This window comes from Cordyceps javanica, chromosome 6 (genome assembly GCF_051103115.1).
Source record: "Cordyceps javanica chromosome 6, complete sequence".
NCBI lineage: Eukaryota > Fungi > Ascomycota > Sordariomycetes > Hypocreales > Cordycipitaceae > Cordyceps > Cordyceps javanica.
The window spans coordinates 2,117,284-2,136,481 of NC_139300.1; the positions used below are offsets into that span (position 1 = coordinate 2,117,284).

Below are 19,198 nucleotides of genomic sequence, written 5' to 3' on the forward strand. Positions count from 1 at the left end.
GAGGTCAGGCAAGTATGCTTTGAGGGGAAACCCGGGACTCCCGCATTGCATTAGGTTTAACTATGAGGTCGCCCGCGAAGCCAATTCCGACGAATCTTGGAAAGGTGTCTGTTCTGGTCTTTAATAAGCCCAACGTCTGATAGTACCAGGGCTGAATAAATCACAAATCTACGTCCTGGACTCATGCTTTTTTTCTCAGGGTGATTGGCCCGATGGTGGGCGGCTCGGTGGCCTTAGATGATTGACAAGGTGTGGAAAAATGCGGTTGGGCCGGCGACCCGAATGCGGTATTGAGCTGGTCAGGAGTAGATAGCTGGTGGGATATAGGCGGCATGCCAGCGAGGATGTAGCGTCCGTACTATGAGAATGGAGGGTTATCGGGGTATATTTCTCTTTTTTTCCTTTTTTTTTTTCAAGGTTTGATAAATTACGAAAGGGACATGGCTATTGTTTGCTACTTGCTGACAGGGTACGCGCTGACCGACCACAGCGAGGCCTGCAAGGCAGTCCCCACGGCTGTGGCCATGTGCTGCCATGTGCTTTTCAGACGACAGCCGGGAGGTGCGCGGTGAGGCCCGCGCGATACTACAGGGCGCGCAGAAAGCGAGAGAGTCAAATCAAAATTCTCAATATACTTGCATCGAAAGACTAGAGAAACCGGACGCGCGGGCGCGGGCGCGGGCGCGAGGGTCTATACAGAGCTGGTCGCCGACGGCGGCGCTTTTGGGGGGCGTCGTTGTGGTCAAACGGAGGAGGGCCCCGATGAGACGCAATAGCGGCGCGCGAGCGATCGCGAAATCGGGGACAGCCAAAGTTTGGGTCTTCAAACAAGAAAAAGCTTAAAAATGGCGAGGCGGGAATTCTTTTCTTCCCCTTCTTCTTTTCGTACGAGCTGCTTGACACACACACAGGGGATGACGCGAGCGGCCGCCGCCTCCGTGCTGTTGAAACCACGAACAAGCGAGAGAGAGGGCTTTATTACAGATGAAACGCCAACCAAAAATGACCAGTAGATCAAAGGGCTACGACGAGAAGTGTACGCAAAGAGCGGCAAAGCAATACTTACAAGCCACGGAATCCATCGACTACAGACGGCTTTTTGCTTGATCAGCTTGACTATGTAGGATTCGTCACGTCTTTGTACGGGCGTCTGCTGAGATGGATTCCAGGCTGGTCTGGGATATCTTGGCCCATCACGGGTATATAATTTTCACCTGTGCGAATAGCAAAAGCCCTTTTGTTATTATTACGCAAGTAGCAAACCGTCTACTTACTTACTTATCCGTATTAACGCAGTCGCTCATCGGCAGATCGGGTCCTGGGGTTCTTCCTTTGCAAACTAAACTACCAAGTACCTGGTACAAAGGCTACTACCTGGGCCTTTTCTTTTTTCTGCTTCCCAGATCGCGTAGGCCCAATCGAGTTCGAGGGTTTTTTTTTTGCGGCGAGCGGAATTACTGCGTCTCCGGACCAGTCAAAATGGCCGTAGAGGTTGTCGGAAGGCTGAAAGAGGATTAGCGTAGAGGTGCGACAGGGGGAGGGGGGGGGGGAACCCAGGTCAATCAATTACTTATGGAGCGCCGTTGGGCAAGGCAGTGTACTGGAGAGGACGCAGAAGGACTTGCTGAGGACGTGACCGAGTTGTTCTGAAGGAAAAAAAAGTAGACAAAGTAAAAAAAGAAGAAGAGGATCTCGAGTGTGCGACTCTTTGATAGAAAAGTAGAAAAGTAGAATAAAAAAAGGGTAAACTAGGCTGATGGATTTTCCGGTTATTGTTGCTCGGGGCATTCTCTCTTGTGTGTGCTCCAGCCTGCTGGCTGGAGTGATGGATTGGTATTCCCAGTAAGAAGTACCTACCTACCTACGGAGTAGACAACTACCAGGTAGGCAAGTAGAGGCAGGCTCAGGTAGGTAGGTGGGCGTGCTGAATACTTGGTCTGGTAGGAAGCAGGTACCCGGTACCTGCCATGTAATATCAGTGGGCTGGACCTTTCCATCCCCCCCATCTCTGGCCAGCTTCCTCTGCAACAACGCATCAACAAGCAAGCAACGACCGACGAGAAAGTGTTTTTGTTTGCACCGTCTGTCAGCATCACGACCAGCACCTCGCCATAGTCAAAGCACACGTGAAAAAGTTCAGAGGCGTCTGAATTTCAATTTGACGGGTGATTTGGCTTGCCAAGATTTGCGACGCGTGCGCAACGAGACGCGCGAGTGCCAGACACTCTGTCAGTATACCTACTCAGTAGGTAGGCACCAGACAGGACGAAAAAGAGGTTGTGTCAAGGCCCGCCTGTTCGGCCCTCCCTACAGCGCTGCCTGACCTGCCTGTACTGCCCTGTGCTGCCCTGTGCTGCCCTGTACTGCCCTGTACGGCCCTGTCCTACAGTGACTCGCCAGCCCCCTCCAACACTCATCATAGGTACTACCTACCCAAGTCAGTACTTGAGCCACTGCCAAAGGTACATGTCTTCTCGCCGCATCGTGCACCGATTGCCTTGTACTCTTGGCTCTCCTCTCCCGAGCCCAGCCAGTGCTCTCTCACGCCTCGTCGTCCCTCTTTTTACCCTTTTTTTTTCTCTTCCTTTTCTTTCCTTTTCCTCTTATTACGACTCGCTTCTACTTCTCCTACCCGATCCTGCCTCTCTTTTACCTGCTCACGCATATCACGCCCGCCGCAACGGCTGCATGCTGTCCACCGGCGACGCCTCTGTTTATTGCCCTTGTCCCGGAAACTTGTTTTTTAGGTGCTTTCCCCTTGTTCCCTCAATGACCTGCAATGTTTCCAGCCCTGCAGTGTTGTCGTCTATCGTCTTGTCGTGCCCGTCATCGCGACGCCCCTGGTCTTTTTTTATTTTCTATCTTTACCAGGCATGATAGTAAAAAGACGGAAAGACGGACAATCATACATGCACACATGCACACATACACACTTGCACACATATACACAGACACATCACACCCTCCCTCCCTGCCTACCACCCCTCAACCATCGTCACCATCATCACCATCATCATCTCACTCAACTCCTTCTTCTTTCTTCTCCCCCATCCTTCAAATACCTTCTCTCCTCCTTCCTCCCTCTATCTCTGTTTTTCCTCCTCTCTCTCTATCTTTTTGTCTCTATCGCCTCTTCCCTCCTCTCTTTCTCTCTCTCTCTCTCTCTCTCTCTCTCTCTCCATTTCTGGCACACCAGCTAATAACTACTAGCCAGTTCAAAATACATAGGCGTCTACGGCCCACCGCCCGTCCCTAGCTCCCTCCCGGGCTACTTATTACTGGCTTTACCTCTTTTACCCTTTGAGACGGACTGGGGTGGCCCTGTGGCTCCAGGCGACCCTCTTCTTCCCAGCCAGTAAGAAGCCGCGCTAAAAAAACAACGACCAACCTAATACAACACATACAACACATAACATCCTCAAGGGCTTCATCTCACCCAGCCAGCCAGCAAAACCCTACCTGTCTGCTTGCTTTGATACCCAATTGTCCCATCTCACCCTCCCTTCTCTAACCCTCCCCCTTTTTCTCTCTCCTCGTCCAGCCCAGCCTTATCCATACATGAGCCTCTCATCTCTCCGCCATGCCTGCTGAGAATGAGTCGCCCGCCCGTGAGCCCGCAACTCGCGGCCGCGGTAGGGGCGGGCGAGGCGGTCGCGGCGGGCGAGGCCGAGGCGGCAGCAGGCTCGCAGCATCAACCACAGCTTCCGCTGCCAAGTTTTCCTCGTCGAAACCTGGCCGTGGCGGCTCCCGTAGAGGCCGCGCAAAGAGCTTTACCGACTCTCGTGTCCAGGCCGCCTATGAGCGCCAGCGCGATCTCAAGGCAAACTACCAGGCTGTCGCCCATGCCCTCAAGCCTGCCCTCCAGGAGCTCGCCGAGCGCTGCGTCGACGAGATCTTGCAGAAGCCCGACCTTCACAAGACGGTCCCCGAGCATGAACCCATTGTCCGCAAGCTTCAGCAAAACTATGACGATAGGGTCGCCCAGCATCTTCGTCGTCGCGACATGGATCTCAAGCTCGCCAAGGACACCTATGACGCCGAAGTCTATGTCGCCGAACGCGAATTTCAGGTATGATTTCTTCTGTTTGCGCATTTTTCCTTTCCTTTCCCCCTTTGTTTGCTCCCTCTATTGTCTCTCCATCCAGTCCCATGCCCCGTATGCCCAGCCCTGTGTACTCCCTTCTGCTTATACCCGCGCTCGGCTTTGCTCACCCGCCTCTGCTGACGCATGTCTCACCAAACTTTCAGAATGCCGTCGATGACATGGAAGAGCAATTCTATGAAGCCCAAGAAAGCAGGGCGCGCGTTCTTAATTCCCTCTGCGCCAAGGGCCTTCCCGTCGATGTGAGTATCTACCGTGGTCTTGGCACCCCTTCCGGCCCAGTGCCCGTCATGGTGCCCTCGACCAACTCAATTAACACGCCAATCTACAGGTCCGAGATGACCAGTATCAGTACAAGACCATCTCGGATGCCCATCTCGATCGCGAGTTTGGCATCTATGAATGCTACAAGAACGGCCGCCTTATCCCTTACCCCTCCCGTGTCCCGGGCACCGAGATGTGGAAACGAGGCCGTGTTGCTGCAGACGCTGCTTCGGCGCCCGTTCCCTCCAGTTCAACCGCCAAAGGTCGTGGCCGCGGCCGTGCTTCTGGTGTGAACAAGCGTCGCGCCCAGGAACAACCCGATGGGCAGCCGACTCCTAAAAAGTCGACTCGCGGCACCGACGACACCGCCCTCGTCCGGGAGCACATTGCCCCTGCCCCTGCCAAGGGCTTGCTCGCCTCGGCCGCCGAAGCGGAAGCTCACCCTAACGGCGTCGCTGAGGAAGAATCGGTGCCCGCCTCACCGGAGCCCGCCGGCCTTGCGAATGGTTCATCCGCTGCCGCCAAGGACCCAAGCAAGCTGCATGCTCGTGAAAAGAGCCCGCCCCTGCCCAAAAACATTGGCGAACCTGATGAATACGGTATCCGCCTATATAACCAGAGAGGTCCCCGCGAAAAGGCCATGACGAGCCGATTCATGGCACCTCCCGTATTTACCTTTAATGACTGGGAGATTGGCTTTCGAGACACGTCCAATGACTCCTCCAAGGGCCACACCAGAGCCAAGCGTGGCAAATATCTCGACACACCCAACAACACAGGTTGGCACTTTGACCATTGGTGTAATGGATACGATTACTCCAGCATGGGCCCGGGTGAGCTCGACGACGAGCTCGTGGAACAACACGGTCTGCATCCCAAGTATGGCATCTTCTTGTCTAGCAGCAAAAATGACTCGATCGAAAGTGACCCCTATGACATTCCCGGCAAGCCAGTCGTCTTCATTGCCACACCGTCTGGCCGCGTCTCATTTGCGTCAAGATCCTTCATTCCCACCGTCAACCACCGCCGCGCTGAAGAAGCACCTTTCCGTCTCAAGTTTGGCTCATCCCTGCGTCGCTTCTGTAAAATGGCCGATATCGAGGAGGGTGATCTTTCCCTCGCCGAGTATCTGCCCTCATTCAACGAGTGGAAGAAAAAGTCTCTCGGCACCGCTGTAAAGGAAATGAAAAAGAGACCCATCGTGGAAATTGGTTCAGAAACGGACGAGGAAGATGAGCCCGAAGAAATAAAGGAGGTCGTCGACACTGGCATATCAGCCATGTCAGTCCTTACCTATGCATCTGCCTACGTCGCCGCTCAGGAGACGGTCAAGGTTGCGCCTCCTCCCCCTAAGCAGGCTCGTTATGACGCTATTCGCGACGTCTTTACCGACACCAGCTCGCAGGCCCCTTCTGCACCGCAGCAGGATACCTTATCGCTTGGTCTCAACACGCTTGCTGAGCTCTGTAATGTCGAGGCTCGACTTCCTGGTGGTAGTGGGGTTAGTTTCGAGCCCGAGTACAAGAGCCCTGTCAAGAAGGAAGAGACGCCGCAGGCCAGCTCTTTCGGTCAGTTGCCGCCCAGTCAGCGTGCCGACCACCACTCGCCCTATGGCTACTCTTCCCGTGACCGAGCATACCCCCAGCCGCCGTCATCGGGCACCATCCCCGAAAGCAGCCCGTACCCGCCCCTCGATCGGGGTCTTCCGCCACCTCCACCAGTGGACTACAAGTCCCACTACCCTCCGCCGCCCGGCCCCGTCTCGCAGGACCACGGCTACTACTACCAGCCGCACGACCCCCGTGACGCAATGCCACCGGCACGCCACATGGACCACGGCTATGGCCATCGGCTCAGCAGCTACGGTGGCGAAGCTCCTCCCCCTCCGCAGACATACTCCCGAGGCCCATACTGGCATCAGTCGCCGTCCGCACCCCCTCCCGCAATCCCACAACCGACACACTACGGTGCGCCGCCTCTCCCGCCATCCCGTCTGTCCTTTTCGCAGGCCAACGACCCTCTACCTCCTCTGCGACCGCCGCGTCGGAACCAATCGCTGCCCGACGAACCCATGCACGACAGCCAGCGATCTAACATCCACGGCGGCATCTACTATCCTCCGGGCCCGTCTCAGTCCTTTCACCGCGGTAGATATCCAACAGAACCTCTCACAACGCTGCAGCCGATGCCAGGTGAACGCCTGCTGCCGAACTCGCAGGCCTCAGGTTACATGGGATCGCCGCCCCCGGGATACACGCATCAAGTGCTGTCTCCAACGTTTGGCAATCCTGGTCTGCCCGGCCCGATGGGACAGAGTCCTCCTGGTACGCCTCAGGGACCACACAGTGGCATCCACCGCCACCGCTCTACGCCGTCGGGCTCGTCTGATGCGGGTTCCAATAAATACAGGAAGCTGCAGCCTGCCCCGGTGCCTGCCCACCGCAATTGGGCAAACAAGCCGGAGCTCAAGACGATCCCATATGACCATAAAGAGACAGGTTCGTCTGCGGCACTTCCTAGCTCAGGCCCTACGCAGATCCGAGGTTGGAATGTGAATCAACCGCGCAAGCGTAGCAAGGCTGAGAAGCAGGAACGTGCAGAGTCGAATAATGATCGAGACGATTCCAGATAGCATCCGGCATCATCTTCATCATCCAAGTCTGGCACTGTTGCGGCAGCACAGGACAAGGGCAAGGGAAAAGCTATAGACACGGCGACGATGGCGCCGTCATCGCAACCGCCGCCGGCTGCGTCTCTTAAGGTGCACTTTTGCAAACCGTTGCTGGGCCTACCGCCGCTATTTCCTCACGATGACCAGCAACGACAGGTCGGGGAGGAACAGAAGCAGACGATGTACACGCTAGCACCACTGCCGCCGGTTCCAGAAGCGCCGTCTGAAGCTGTCGCCGAGGCTTCTCCGAGCCAACAGTCGCCGCCACCACCAAAGCGTCTGCGGCCCAGGGCAAAGACTCCGCGGAGAACGGCTCCTGAGACGACTGTGACTGGGACAGCGGCGGGTGCAAAACCGTCATCAGCGTCTCCATCCAAGAGGAAGCGACAGGTGCGCGCGAAACCGAGGCGGGAGACTCCTGTCCCTGTACCGGTGCCCATGGCTAGTATGCCTGCGGCGTCTACTGTGCCGTTGTCGTCCAGTCACAAGTAGCAGCAGGGTGCGTCCAAATCGTGATGGCCTTTCTGGCTAGAAGCGATGTCGCGTGAGACTGTGTCCTGCTTCCTCTCTGGTCCATCTTGGTCGTTGTTTTCGTTGTTTTCTTTTGCCTTCTCTCTTAATATCTACAACCCCTCAATCTCCTTGTTTGCTTCTCGCGCGGTTCTGCCATGTTCTTTCTTCAGCATCATTAAAAACTGGGCGTTTGAAGGAGTTTTTTTTATCGTTTTATTTGAACCCTCTTTCTTCGTACTTGCAGCAAATCTCGATTACCATGTACTCTTACTCTCGTTTTTTGGTTTTCCTGCTCTTCCCCCCCTGTCCTTGTTGTGTGGCCGTTTGTCTCGTGTGCATCGTTTCTCTTTTCTTTTTTATATTTGTCCCCTGTTCTTTTATTCATGAGATACGCCCAGCAGGATATATATATATACACGGTATGAGGAAGAAGATGACGAAGGAAAAAGGGGGAAAAAAGGGCGGCGGAGCAGAGGCCGCATAAGACATAAAAAGTGAAGGGTCATGGAATGGGAAGAAGAAGCAGAAGAAGAAATTAGAAGTTTCGTGTGTGTCTGCTCGCTTTTTCATTGTATTGTGTTTTTTTTTTCTGCGTACACTTGTGTGTGTTTGTGTGACATGGGAAGACGGGAGGGGAGTTTTGCAACTGACAGGAGCAGAAGAATCATGAGGTGTTGTTTGGTTTTCTTTTCTCTCTTGGTTTCTGAGACACTTTTTTTTGCTGTCTTTCGTTGTCTTTCTTCAGGGTATGCCTATTATATAATATTGATTGACACATAACCGGCTTCATTTTCCATTCTTCTCTCTCGTTCCCCCCTTTCATATTGAAAGAATGGCAGCAACAAGCTTTCTCTCTCCGTCTCTCCCCTTCTCTCCCTTAGAAGCAGGAGCAGGACCTGCGTACCTTGTTTTTTGCTTTTGCTTTTGCGTCTTAAACTTTATGCATTGGATTGTAGCGTGTTTGCATCTGGGCGAAACGTAAAATCTCCTCTTCTTCTTCAAAGACAATATGATGCAAGGTAGTTCTGATACGTTGGGCATGAAAAGAGAAACATACATCTGCTGGTGTACTAGACGGAAGATGACCCGTTGATCAAAAAGAGAGAAAAAGATGTACACTCGATTGTTGGTTTTGTTTTGTGGTCCCCCTTTCCAAACATTGAACGTTTTCATTCTCAATCTCGTCAAAGACGAAAAGACGCAACAGCCATTTTCTTGCGTGGTTGGTCGGCCCCCTTATCTATGCATACAATACACCCAAGAGCGAAAAAAATAAAAAAATTGAGAAAGCCCCTCCCATTCTTCCTCTGTGTTCCTGCATCCCCCATTCCCATGAGGCAAAATCACACCGTCTCCTGCACAATATAAGCTCAGCTAGGCTGTCCAGGTTGGCCCGTGACGGAGGCCGCGGGGTCTTGCCGAGGCGGCTCCGGCGCGGAGACGGGCTGCTGAGTGGGCGGCTGCTGCACGGGGACTGCAGGCTGCACACCCTCCTGCGGTAGCTGCTGCTGCTCCATACCTGGGATACCCACGGCATTGTTCGCAAATACGGCGCCGTCTACGGGGAAACCGTTCGCGGCCAGCATGCCCAGGCCGTTCATGGCCTCGGGCATAGTCCCGACGCCGCCCATCAGGCCTCCGGGCGCAACACCACCACCACCACCACCACCATTCATCATCTCGCCGCCAGCGCCGGAGAGCAGGTTGGCGCCGAGGACGCCCTCGGGGTGGAGGGCGTAGACGAGCGCCTCCATGGTGTGGCCGTCAAAGATGACAGTGTTTTGTATGGGCTGCTGCTTCTGGCCGAGGACGTTGATGACGTCCTGGGCGAGCTGTCCGCCGAGGATGGCGGCGACGGGCGCGACCTCTGCGCCGAGGTTCTGCAGGAAGCTGCGCAAGAACTCAGGCCGCAGCGTCTCGCTGGGGAGGCGCAAGGCCTTGTGCTTCTGCGTCGCCAGCTGCGTGAAGAGCTTGAGGTCGTCGCGCGTGGCGGGCAGGCCGCCCGACGGGTGCACCTGCACAAACTCCCAGAGGGCGCGCAGGCACGACAGCGCGGGTGTGACGGCGCGCAGGCGCCGCTTCGAGGTTGTGTACTCGGCGGGCAGCGTGGCGAGGTCGCTGGCGAGGAACCAAGTTGAGTACAGTTCGCGCTTGGCGACCGACTCGACCGTCTTGCCGCTCTCCTTCTTGGTCTGGACGCTGACGACGGACCGCGTGCGCGTCTCCTGCTGTGGCGCCTGCGTGGCGACGTTTCCGGCGTCGCGCTCGATCACGTAGTCATGCTCGATGAGATCGCTAAATATGAACCCGTACATGCCATGTGTGCCGGCCGCGTAAAAGGCCTTGCCATTGATACGGGTCGCCGTGTTTATGAGATTGAGCGAGTCAGGGTCCAGGTCTGTCGCGATGACGACGTCAAAAGCAGCAAAATAGCTGGGCCCTTTAGTCTTGACGCCGTCGGCGTCGACGTGCACCTGCACGCGCGGGTTGAGCTTGCGCAGAGCTGGCGCGGCGGCCTCGGCGCGGTTCCGTCCGACATGGCTCTGGCTGTCACCAGCGCTGGCGGCACTGTCGCCGTCGCTTTGGAAGAATTGCGCGCCAAGATCGGCCTCGGTGACGGTTGCGCTGTCTAGGATGGTCAGAGATCCGATGCCAGCGAGAACCAGGTTTTTGGCGACCTCGTTAGCGAGGGCGCGCATTGTGATGAGTAGGATGTTGGCACCCTGGATCTTGGCCTGGGCGGCCATGCCCCAGAGGCGGATCTGGCGATCATAGAGGGCAATTTCGTCTAGAATAGCATGGTTAGATTGAATGTAAGGGAAGTACCATGTAAAGGAGCAAGAATGGGGATGCGTCACCAGCAGATATGGACTTGGCTTGTTGGGCCTGCGGAGGAGGGAGTTGGCCGTTGGCAAACATCATGGGCAGTATCATGGAGGGATCGCCCATGGGTAACCCGCTCATGTTTGGGCCTGGAATGAAACCCTGACCTGGGATTATACCAGCCATGGCGTTTGGATTTGACATTTGAGCGATGAAGTTGGGGTCGAATTGAGGCGCGCCGTTGGCGTTGTTGGATGCCTCAGCTTGGGACTGAGATTGGGCTTCGGCGCTCGTTTGTTGCGGCTGCGAATCCATGGCGGAACAAGTTGACTGGAGAAGAAAAAGAAACAAGAAAGATTAAAGTATATGCGGCAAGTGCTGCTGCAACAAGATACTGAGCAGGGGGCGCAAGGATGGCCTTGGCCGGTGGTTGAAACCGGCTGAGAGAGACTGGCAGGTGAATGTAGCGCGGCAAACGGCCGCCGTGAGTGTCGCCCCCTGGGGGTAAGTGAGCGCGTGGTGAGTCAATCGAGATGAAAACGGCGCTCTGAAGTGAGAAATTGACAAGGTATAATCGGATTCAGACCGAGGGGACGGTGCGTGGGAAACAGGATAGATGAAATGCAAGGTGAGGTTGTAGTTGTTGGTGGTTCACTGCTGAGTAACTGGATAGGTTACTGTCGAGCAAAATTGTTAGCACATGACCAGAGGGGTCCTTGAAAGCGCCATAGTGTGGAAGGTACCACAGCATCAGGGCGACGTCGAAGCGAGTGCCAGCAATTTAAATTTGGGCAAGATGTCCCGGGCGATGACACTGAGGTTGATGGAACTAGTTTTTCAAACTCGAATTTCGAATGTGAAATTTTCGAGATTGAACATGGTGCTGGAACTCGATTGTGGCTGATTGAGCTGGAGACGACGAGGCATTGGCAGTAACAGCGCCGCATGCATAGGCAGTCAATGGCGAGAAGATTCTTGAATGAAATCGGTCAAAAGCAGATGAGCCATCTAGTAAGTATGAAAAGGTTTCGAATTTAGTTTAATGGGGCATTCAGTTCCTCCGCGCTATATCCAACATCTGTAAGGCTGCAGTGCAAAAGGATCAATTTCAATGCAGAGCTAGTACATGGCCGCGGCAGAGTAGACGTGAATGGTTAGGGCATGGCATATAGCGAAACACAGCGATTAGACGAAAATGGCCTATACTGGGTATATAGAGCCGAGAGGCACAAAAGGTACGGTTTTGGTAAACTTCGCGTCAAGGATAGGCATAGAACACGCAGGAAATAACAGAGGAGCGTCGTGTTAATAGTCAGAGTACATGAACCTGAACCGAGCCATATATACGTGCGCGGATCTTTCTCAAAATAATCAGAAAAAAAAAATCAATCAAATTGAGAAAGACAGTACAAAAAGCAGGAGTGTCAGCACCTGAATCATTGTATGTAGTTACAGAATGCTGATGCATTTTCGCCAAGCCGTGGTCACCTTGAATTGACAAGAATTTTTGCTGCCGCGGGCGATGACATCAACGTCCCATCAAGCTGGCGCCTGTAACAGTGCGGGAGAAGGGGCTTCGGAGGCTTGAAGTACGGCAAAGCGCTGTTGCCTTGGCGTGAGCATTTACTGGTAACTTTGACTCTACGTCAGCAATCTGGGTATCGGTGGCCACCTGTTTCTAGCCTTCAACCCCGGGCGAAAACAAGAAAAAAAAACAAAGGTAATTAAATAAAACAAGGGCAAAAAATGAAGAAAAAACCCAAGATGAACCGAAAAGAGGCCACTCCGTGGTCTTGAACACCACCCAAAGCTAGGTCTACGGTACTACGTACCAACTCGTCTTAAAGGTACTTGCCAATGTAGGTTAGCCTTACCTACCTAGGTAGCTACAGATTACTTATTAGCTCTCATCTACTTATTAGTACTACAAACGGCCGAGCTCGAAAGGCGTCTTGCAACCAGCCAATTCCAGCCCGCCTGGCTTTATTGCCCTTCAATCATTACACCAGCGCAGTCGACTCCCGCAGCCATTGCAATAACCGCCCGATTTCCTTCGAACAAAGCGCAACAATCCCATCCCGTCTCTCCATCGGCGCGCTCGCAAGCGCTCCGTAGCCGAAAAAGCATGCTCCTCATCGGCCTGACCGGGTCCATCGCGACGGGCAAGTCGACCGTGTCGTCGCTGCTGTCGAGCCCGCCGCACAACCTCCCCATCATCGACGCCGACCTGCTGGCGCGCCAGGTCGTCGAGCCCGGCACGGCCGGCTACGCCGCCATTGTGCGCCACTTTGCCGCGACGACGCCGGACCTGCTCGTCGAAGCCTCCGACGACATGCCGCCCGACGGTCCCCGGGGCCTGGGCCGGCCGCTGAACCGGCCGGCGCTGGGTCGCCGCGTCTTTGGCGAGACGGAGACGCTGCGCCGCGACCGTGCCGTCCTCAACGGCATCGTGCACCCGGCCGTGCGCCGGGCCATGTTCAAGGCCGTCGTGGGGTGCTACCTGCGCGGGCACTGGGCCGTCGTGCTCGACGTGCCGCTGCTGTTCGAGGGCGGGCTGGACCGCTTCTGCGGCGTCACGGCCGTCGTGGCCGTCCGCGACCCCGAAGTGCAGCTCGGCCGCCTCATGGCCCGCGATCCGCACCTCAGCCGCGAGGACGCCGAGAACCGCGTGCGGAGCCAGGGCGACGTCCGGGACAAGGCGGCGCGCTGCGAGGCGCGGGGCGACGGCCACGGCGTCGTGCTCTGGAACGACGGCACGCGCGAGGAGCTGGCCGGCCAGGTCAACGAGGCCGTCGCAGCGCTCAAAGCCAGGAGCCCCGAGTGGTGGTCGTGGGCCCTACTCGGCTGCCCGCCGTTGGCGGTGCTAGTGGCGGCCTACAGGGTCTGGCAGAATGGGCGGATCAACAAGCAATGGCACGAGAGCAGACGGACGAGCAAGCTGTAGAATGGTGTATATATTTGTGGGTTTGTTTGCATACATTTCGAGTAAATAGGAATTTATTGGGCGTTTGGTATCGACTATTTCTGCATGCATTGCATTGGCGAGTCGTGACGGGTGATAAGATGAGCATGTCCGTGAAAACACAACAGCGGCCGAATCCGAGCCAAGGAAAATATCCCACGTCGCTACTTTCTTCGTATAGGAACATGCTGATTTATGTTGATTGATTACATGTCGGCATTCATGTGCTCGGCGCTGTAACTTACTGAGGCTGCCTGGTGGTCTTGCAAGGTACGTACCCGCCAAATTATTTCTCGTTCGGCTGGTCAACGCCGGTCCGTCCGTTCACCACCAACCATCCTTTGCCCACATGATGTGATTCAAACAGGTCATCATCCGTTGAGCCCTTTTCTCCCTCTAGCGCCAAACTTCCAAGGCCCTCACCTCGTTCCTTGTCCTTTTCTTTCTCTCCCATTTATTGCGAATTGCGAGTCGACTTGGTCAACTCCTCAAGCATCCACAACCACCACCGCTACTCACTACGACTCACGTACCTAGACACCGCCACCACCGCCACCACCACCACCATCACCTGCAGTCAACTCTTGAGGGCTCAAGGGCCGTAAAGTTTGCTGCATCGTCGCCCAATCAAACCACAAAAACCACACCGTGTCATCACAATATCCGATCAGCAACTCTTGTCATCAATTCTCATCATCTGGCCCGTCCTTTTTGGTAGCTGCTGAGTGTGCTCCCGAAAACCTCCTTTGCTGCGTCGCTGTCGGCCGGCTCTGCCCTCACCAGGCCTGACTCGACCTGTGCCGCCATCTGTCGCCCGCTCCGTCATCAAGCTCTCCTGTCCTCTCTCGTCATCACGCACTCTGGTCACCGAATTAGTCCACCTCGTGTCGGCCCAAAACTTTGTACGACCCCGGGGTTTTGTTGCTGCTCATACCCTTTCCGTCTCTCACCATCCCGTCCGCATCTCCAGGACACCCGCAATTGCAGCGCTCGAGCTTCGCCCCGACGTTGCGCAGCCTACGTATTGCTGCACCGTGAGCAGTCATCATCTTCCGTCACATAACTGCAATACCAGCGATTTATTACTCACGCCCGCTCCACTCACCCGTCCATTTCGTACTCGGCTCATCACCAGCTTCCAGCTTTGTCTCGCCTGTCAAAGCTCAGCGCTCCCCCTCACCTCTTTCCCACACTTCTCTCTCACCAGGCTCGATCACTCAGCATCGCCTACGCCCTGAAACATTGGTCCTAAAGCGCCACCACTCTGGGCCGTCGCCCTTCATCCGTTTTTAAACCTCGACTTTGGGTGCCGAGCCTTGCTGCATGGCATGCATTGTCTGCTCACCACGCATCTAAATAATGTCATGGCATAATTCTAACAACCCCTCGCGGCGACCGCCAGGCCCGCGCCACACAAGTCCAAGGCCCAACGACGACTCCGAGTATCCTCCATTGGGCCTCGGCTCGGCGCAATCGCTTTCCAACACAACCTCAAACGCCGCGCCCATGCCCAGGATGATTGCCGCAGCGCGGGAACGGCTGGCCAATTCGAGCCGCGAGAGGATCAATTCCATTCTTGGCGACAGTCCGTACACCACACGCCGTTGGACTCCAGCACCCGGTGAAGACGCCCACCACACACGTCAGAGTCGCCCGAATCTGCCACCATCACGGCTCGATGTTGCGCCCCAGTTAAGCACATCGCCGCTCTCCGTACCACCCCTCAGCGGCGACTTTGCCTCGCAATCACCCTATCCCAACAATCGCATGTCCAGCCTTGAGCAGCTGGATCGGACGTTGGATGAGGCCAACGCACACCTGCGCGCCTTGCTCGACATGAGTGCGGCAAACCGCGTCTCGCATCACCACCTACCCCCAAATCACCCACCTGCCTACACACCTTCAACCCGCACACATGACTTCACCTATGACAACCAGCGCAACAAGCGCAGAAAGGTCGATGAGGAGAGGTACACCCACGGCGTGCCGAACTTTCGCTATGGTCACTACGGTCAAGTCGAATCTGGTGATCTGCACATGGAAATGGTAAGCTGCGACGGTGGCATGTTCTCCAATGAGTCGTCATATGCTGCCGAGAATATTCTCAGGAATGACAATACTGTCTACTGCACCAAGGGAAACCGGTGCAACATTGTCCTTCGTCATCGGGGTTCCACGCCCTTTACACTGTCCGAACTGGTCATCAAGGCCCCTGGTTCCATGAACTATTCTCATCCGTACGTGCGACCTGACTGACCCCGCTCCCATGTCTCGTATCCCACTAACGTCCCACCACAGCGTCCGCGAAGGCATGGTCTTCATCACCATGGATGATGACGACGTTCTGCACCGCACTACCCAATACCAGATTCAATACGCGCCCACAGCCACGGGCGCTGCTGCTGCTGCCCGCGACCGTGTCACCTTTACCAACACGGATCCGCGAACCCGGTTTAACCGCGAATCACAGCAGACAATTTCCATCTCGCACAACCGCGACGGAACGATGACCTCCCGCCCGGGACGGTCCTTCATCTATAGCCACGAGCAGGACGTGCGCATGCCGCAGATGCCACGGGAATTCAACGCCAGCCAGCCCGACTTTCGTATTAGCACCGAATTTAGCGACGAAGACGACGACGCAGCCGGTGCCGGTAACTTCGGCGCGCCCGTGTCCATCCTCCGCCGCCGCACGCCCAACCGCATCGGCCCCCTGCCCTTTGAAAATGACGCCGACTCCGACTCCCCTGAGCTCCGTAATGACCGCATGAACACCACATTTCTCAGAGAAATCAGCAACAGATTCCCGAGCCGCGGCAATTCACCCGGCGGTGATCGGCACCTCGCGGCCGCCAGCACTGACGACCTTCTCAACACCAATTTTGAGCACTGGTCGACTCTGGTCGAGGTCAGCGCCGACCCCAGCGCCGCCTCCACCGCCGCCGCCAGCCACGGCGGTGGGCAGCACGGCGGCAGCACGGCCCTCGCCGAGGCATGGGACGCGCACGCCAATGCCACGCAGGAGGCCATCCGCGCCGTCGGGGGCGCCGCTCTGCTCGCCCCGCATGCGCGTTTCCACATTGAGAAGAAGAAGAGCAAGTGCACCATCCGCTTCGACCCGCCCGTGTCTGGTCGCTTCATCCTGCTCAAGATGTGGAGTTCTCACCACGACCAGGGCAGCAACATTGACATACAGTCCGTCCTTGTTCGAGGTTTCGCGGGCCCGCGTTACTTTCCCTCCTTGGAAATGCGCTGAAGGCCGTCCGTGTGGACAGGGGAAGAAGGTAGGCCGTGTCAGAAGAAAAACCGTGCCGGCGAGCCAAGTGGATGGAAGGATGTGTGGGTATGAGAGAGAATTACATGATTGCATAACTGGCATTCTATGACTGCATGCAGTGATGACTTACTGCAGCGAGCGATGCTGGTTGCCCTTGTTCCGTCATTTCTTTTTTTGGGCGTTTTCAAACGGAAAGAGCTTGGTCATCATTTTCTTTTTCTTTTTATTCAGATACATCGGATGCATCTACTTTGTATGTAAATCATTACTCAGGAACTGTATGTGTATATTGCATCTACTTTATTCAAATCGGCACAACATCGATAGCAGCAACAAAAGCGAAGGGCCAACTCTAATTCATGTTGAGTACGACCATTTATATGTATACAGTATTCCCATGTTGACAACATCCAAACGCCATCAGACCCTGCCTGCCTAACTTGCGTGTTCTGGCAATTATGATTCGGCGGCCACTGTACCTATCCATTCAAGAGCACAGGTGACGCCAGCGAGAAGGATGCCAATGAAACTAGCCACTTGAGTATTAGTACAATACAAGAAACTTGAAATTACACGTACACGTTGATTTGAATCATTAACGCCTCAATCGCCTCAAGCCTCAAGTAATCCTCTGCGACGAAAAAAGCCGCGGCAATAGCGCCACTTTTCTGGGGGCCAGCTTGAACGTCCAGCAGTGTCGAATCTGCTCGACTGCCATTACTGGCGTGCTGCAGGCCAAGCAAGTCGTGAAGTGCATACAGGCGCCGTGGCGAATTGAAGGATGCCGAGGCCACGATTACAAGATTTTGTGCAACGAGCAAGAGGAGTGTTAACAAAATGCCCCGAAAGACCCAGTTGTAGTCTGCTATGAATGGGCCTCTATGGCAGAGCGACCGTGCCGTCATCAAGCCAGTTGTCACGATGCTGGCAATGGTAGCCATGATAACGAAGAAGTGAAAGTCTGTGGAGCTGCCACCTTGTCGATGAGCTAAAGTGGACAAGATGAAGAGGACAAAGTTGGAGACGGTGTAGAGCGCAAGGCCGGCTGTGACAACGACCCTGGTAGCTCGGCCAGAAGAGGCGGGCGTACTTTTAGCAGTTGGAGCATCGGTCATCATTTCGGTGGATAGAGCAAGCTCTCATGGGGAAGTACCAGAGACGGCCGTGATGAGATAATTTTATCGAAATAGTAACGGCCGGTAGCGAATGTGACCAGACCTGGATGCTAAAAGTAAGAGCATCGAGGGCAAAAGAAATCGACGGGATACAATGCTTTGCGAAGAGGCATCCACGTACCTAGCTCTTGCCGAATTGAAGGCGGGTGTCGGCTTCCGCCCAGGCCGTTCCTGCGTGAGCTCCGAGGGACTGCAATCGAAGACGGAACTTCGGCGTGACCTTGATTGCACTATTGAAAGGCGACAGGAACGACGATACCTACTTGTAAATCTTGATGAAACTGTTCGTCTCAGCTGGATCACGAGGAGAAAGCGCAGCTGTTTGTCTCTAAAGCGCATCGGCTTGCAGGTAGGACGCGATCGGTCGTGTTAGTTGAGTCGATGAATGCTTCAATATATCGGTAACAGAGCGGCAAACGCTCAAATGTGATTATTGAAGTTAAGCTGTAAGATGCACACCATGTCTTTCAACTTGACAGCTAAAACAATAGCCATCGGTGATGTTGGCATTATACAACGGTGATCTTCAAAGTTGCTGAGACATTTCAACATGCTACGCCCGTCGCATCCGATGCCCGCAAGTTTCCTGGCCATACGCTGCTGGTATCCCAGAGTGCTTGACGTGAGTCTTAGCATACTTCAAGGCCATATTACTTATGTTGCGGCGCCGCTCAACACTGTGCCTTAACCTGAAACCCTTCTTCCGTGGGACAGACTTGCTTGTAGCCACACAGGCCCTCCGAACAAAGACCTATAGACAATCTGCTACCTGATCAATGAAATTGTATTCCCCACCCGGCGGACTTGTTCTGGCAATCGTGCTAGCAGACGCGTCGTTATGCATTTCAGCGCGAACGACTTGTCGTCTGTCGAGGTTCGTTCGGAGGACCAACATAGAAACTGAACAGAAGGGAGAGGTGGCGCCCCCAGAGTAATGACTCACTTGACGTCTCAGTCCGTCCGTAAGTGGTGGGTTTGAAAACTCTGGGAGGGTTTAGCTCAGCTCGAAGAATGTGGTGGCGGGCCGCGACGGATAAGGGACTTGAGGACCAACAAGGCAACAAGGGACGCACTCCCGTGACACCCGCCGCTGTTTTTAGAGGCTTTCCTAGAGAATAATGAGCACAGATGGCACCATTCAAATTCCTAGTTGGTGGCGAATTACCCAACGGAGAGCTGTTCTTGGCCGCTGTAACAGGAAACAGGAGGTGGCGACCAAGAAGGCTCTCAGCGGCCAGTTAGAGGAGCAGTGCTGGATGGCTGGACACGGGCTTGACGTCTCGCATGCATGCACTATAATGGCCACTGCTATAGCATATGCGCATGATTTGTAGACGGCTGCGACGAGATGCGCATGAAACAAGTGAGTGCTGGGAAATGAAGAATTACTGGCTGGGAAGTCACCCGTAAG

The 19,198-nt window shown here is 55.0% G+C and overlaps 6 protein-coding genes across 6 annotated transcripts; 4 read left to right on the plus strand and 2 right to left on the minus strand.

The window, feature by feature from the left end:
* Positions 1 to 3,580: 3,580 nt before the first annotated feature.
* On the plus strand, positions 3,581 to 6,998 carry V2A60_009081 (uncharacterized protein; the record flags this gene model as incomplete). The annotated part of the gene is made up of 3 exons (XM_083260349.1): positions 3,581 to 4,069; positions 4,249 to 4,344; positions 4,434 to 6,998. 3 exons carry the CDS (start codon positions 3,581 to 3,583, stop codon positions 6,996 to 6,998), a joined length of 3,150 nt encoding a protein of 1,049 aa, XP_083116475.1.
* Positions 6,999 to 7,085: 87 nt separating this feature from the next.
* On the plus strand, positions 7,086 to 7,529 carry V2A60_009082 (uncharacterized protein; the record flags this gene model as incomplete). Its single annotated transcript, XM_083260350.1, has 1 exon — positions 7,086 to 7,529. One exon carries the CDS (start codon positions 7,086 to 7,088, stop codon positions 7,527 to 7,529), a length of 444 nt encoding a protein of 147 aa, XP_083116476.1.
* A 1,391-nt stretch (positions 7,530 to 8,920) lies between these two features.
* On the minus strand, positions 8,921 to 10,688 carry V2A60_009083 (E1 ubiquitin-activating protein AOS1; the record flags this gene model as incomplete). The annotated part of the gene is made up of 2 exons (XM_083260351.1): positions 8,921 to 10,338; positions 10,409 to 10,688. 2 exons carry the CDS (start codon positions 10,686 to 10,688, stop codon positions 8,921 to 8,923), a joined length of 1,698 nt encoding a protein of 565 aa, XP_083116477.1.
* A 1,810-nt stretch (positions 10,689 to 12,498) lies between these two features.
* Positions 12,499 to 13,317, plus strand: V2A60_009084 (dephospho-CoA kinase; the record flags this gene model as incomplete). Its single annotated transcript, XM_083260352.1, has 1 exon — positions 12,499 to 13,317. One exon carries the CDS (start codon positions 12,499 to 12,501, stop codon positions 13,315 to 13,317), a length of 819 nt encoding a protein of 272 aa, XP_083116478.1.
* A 1,377-nt stretch (positions 13,318 to 14,694) lies between these two features.
* V2A60_009085 (uncharacterized protein) lies at positions 14,695 to 16,591 on the plus strand (the record flags this gene model as incomplete). The annotated part of the gene is made up of 2 exons (XM_083260353.1): positions 14,695 to 15,572; positions 15,634 to 16,591. The coding sequence occupies 2 exons, from the start codon at positions 14,695 to 14,697 to the stop codon at positions 16,589 to 16,591; spliced, it is 1,836 nt and encodes a 611-aa protein (XP_083116479.1).
* Positions 16,592 to 17,181: 590 nt separating this feature from the next.
* Positions 17,182 to 17,730, minus strand: V2A60_009086 (uncharacterized protein; the record flags this gene model as incomplete). The annotated part of the gene is made up of 1 exon (XM_083260354.1): positions 17,182 to 17,730. The coding sequence occupies one exon, from the start codon at positions 17,728 to 17,730 to the stop codon at positions 17,182 to 17,184; it is 549 nt and encodes a 182-aa protein (XP_083116480.1).
* Between the last annotated feature and the right edge of the window lie 1,468 nt (positions 17,731 to 19,198).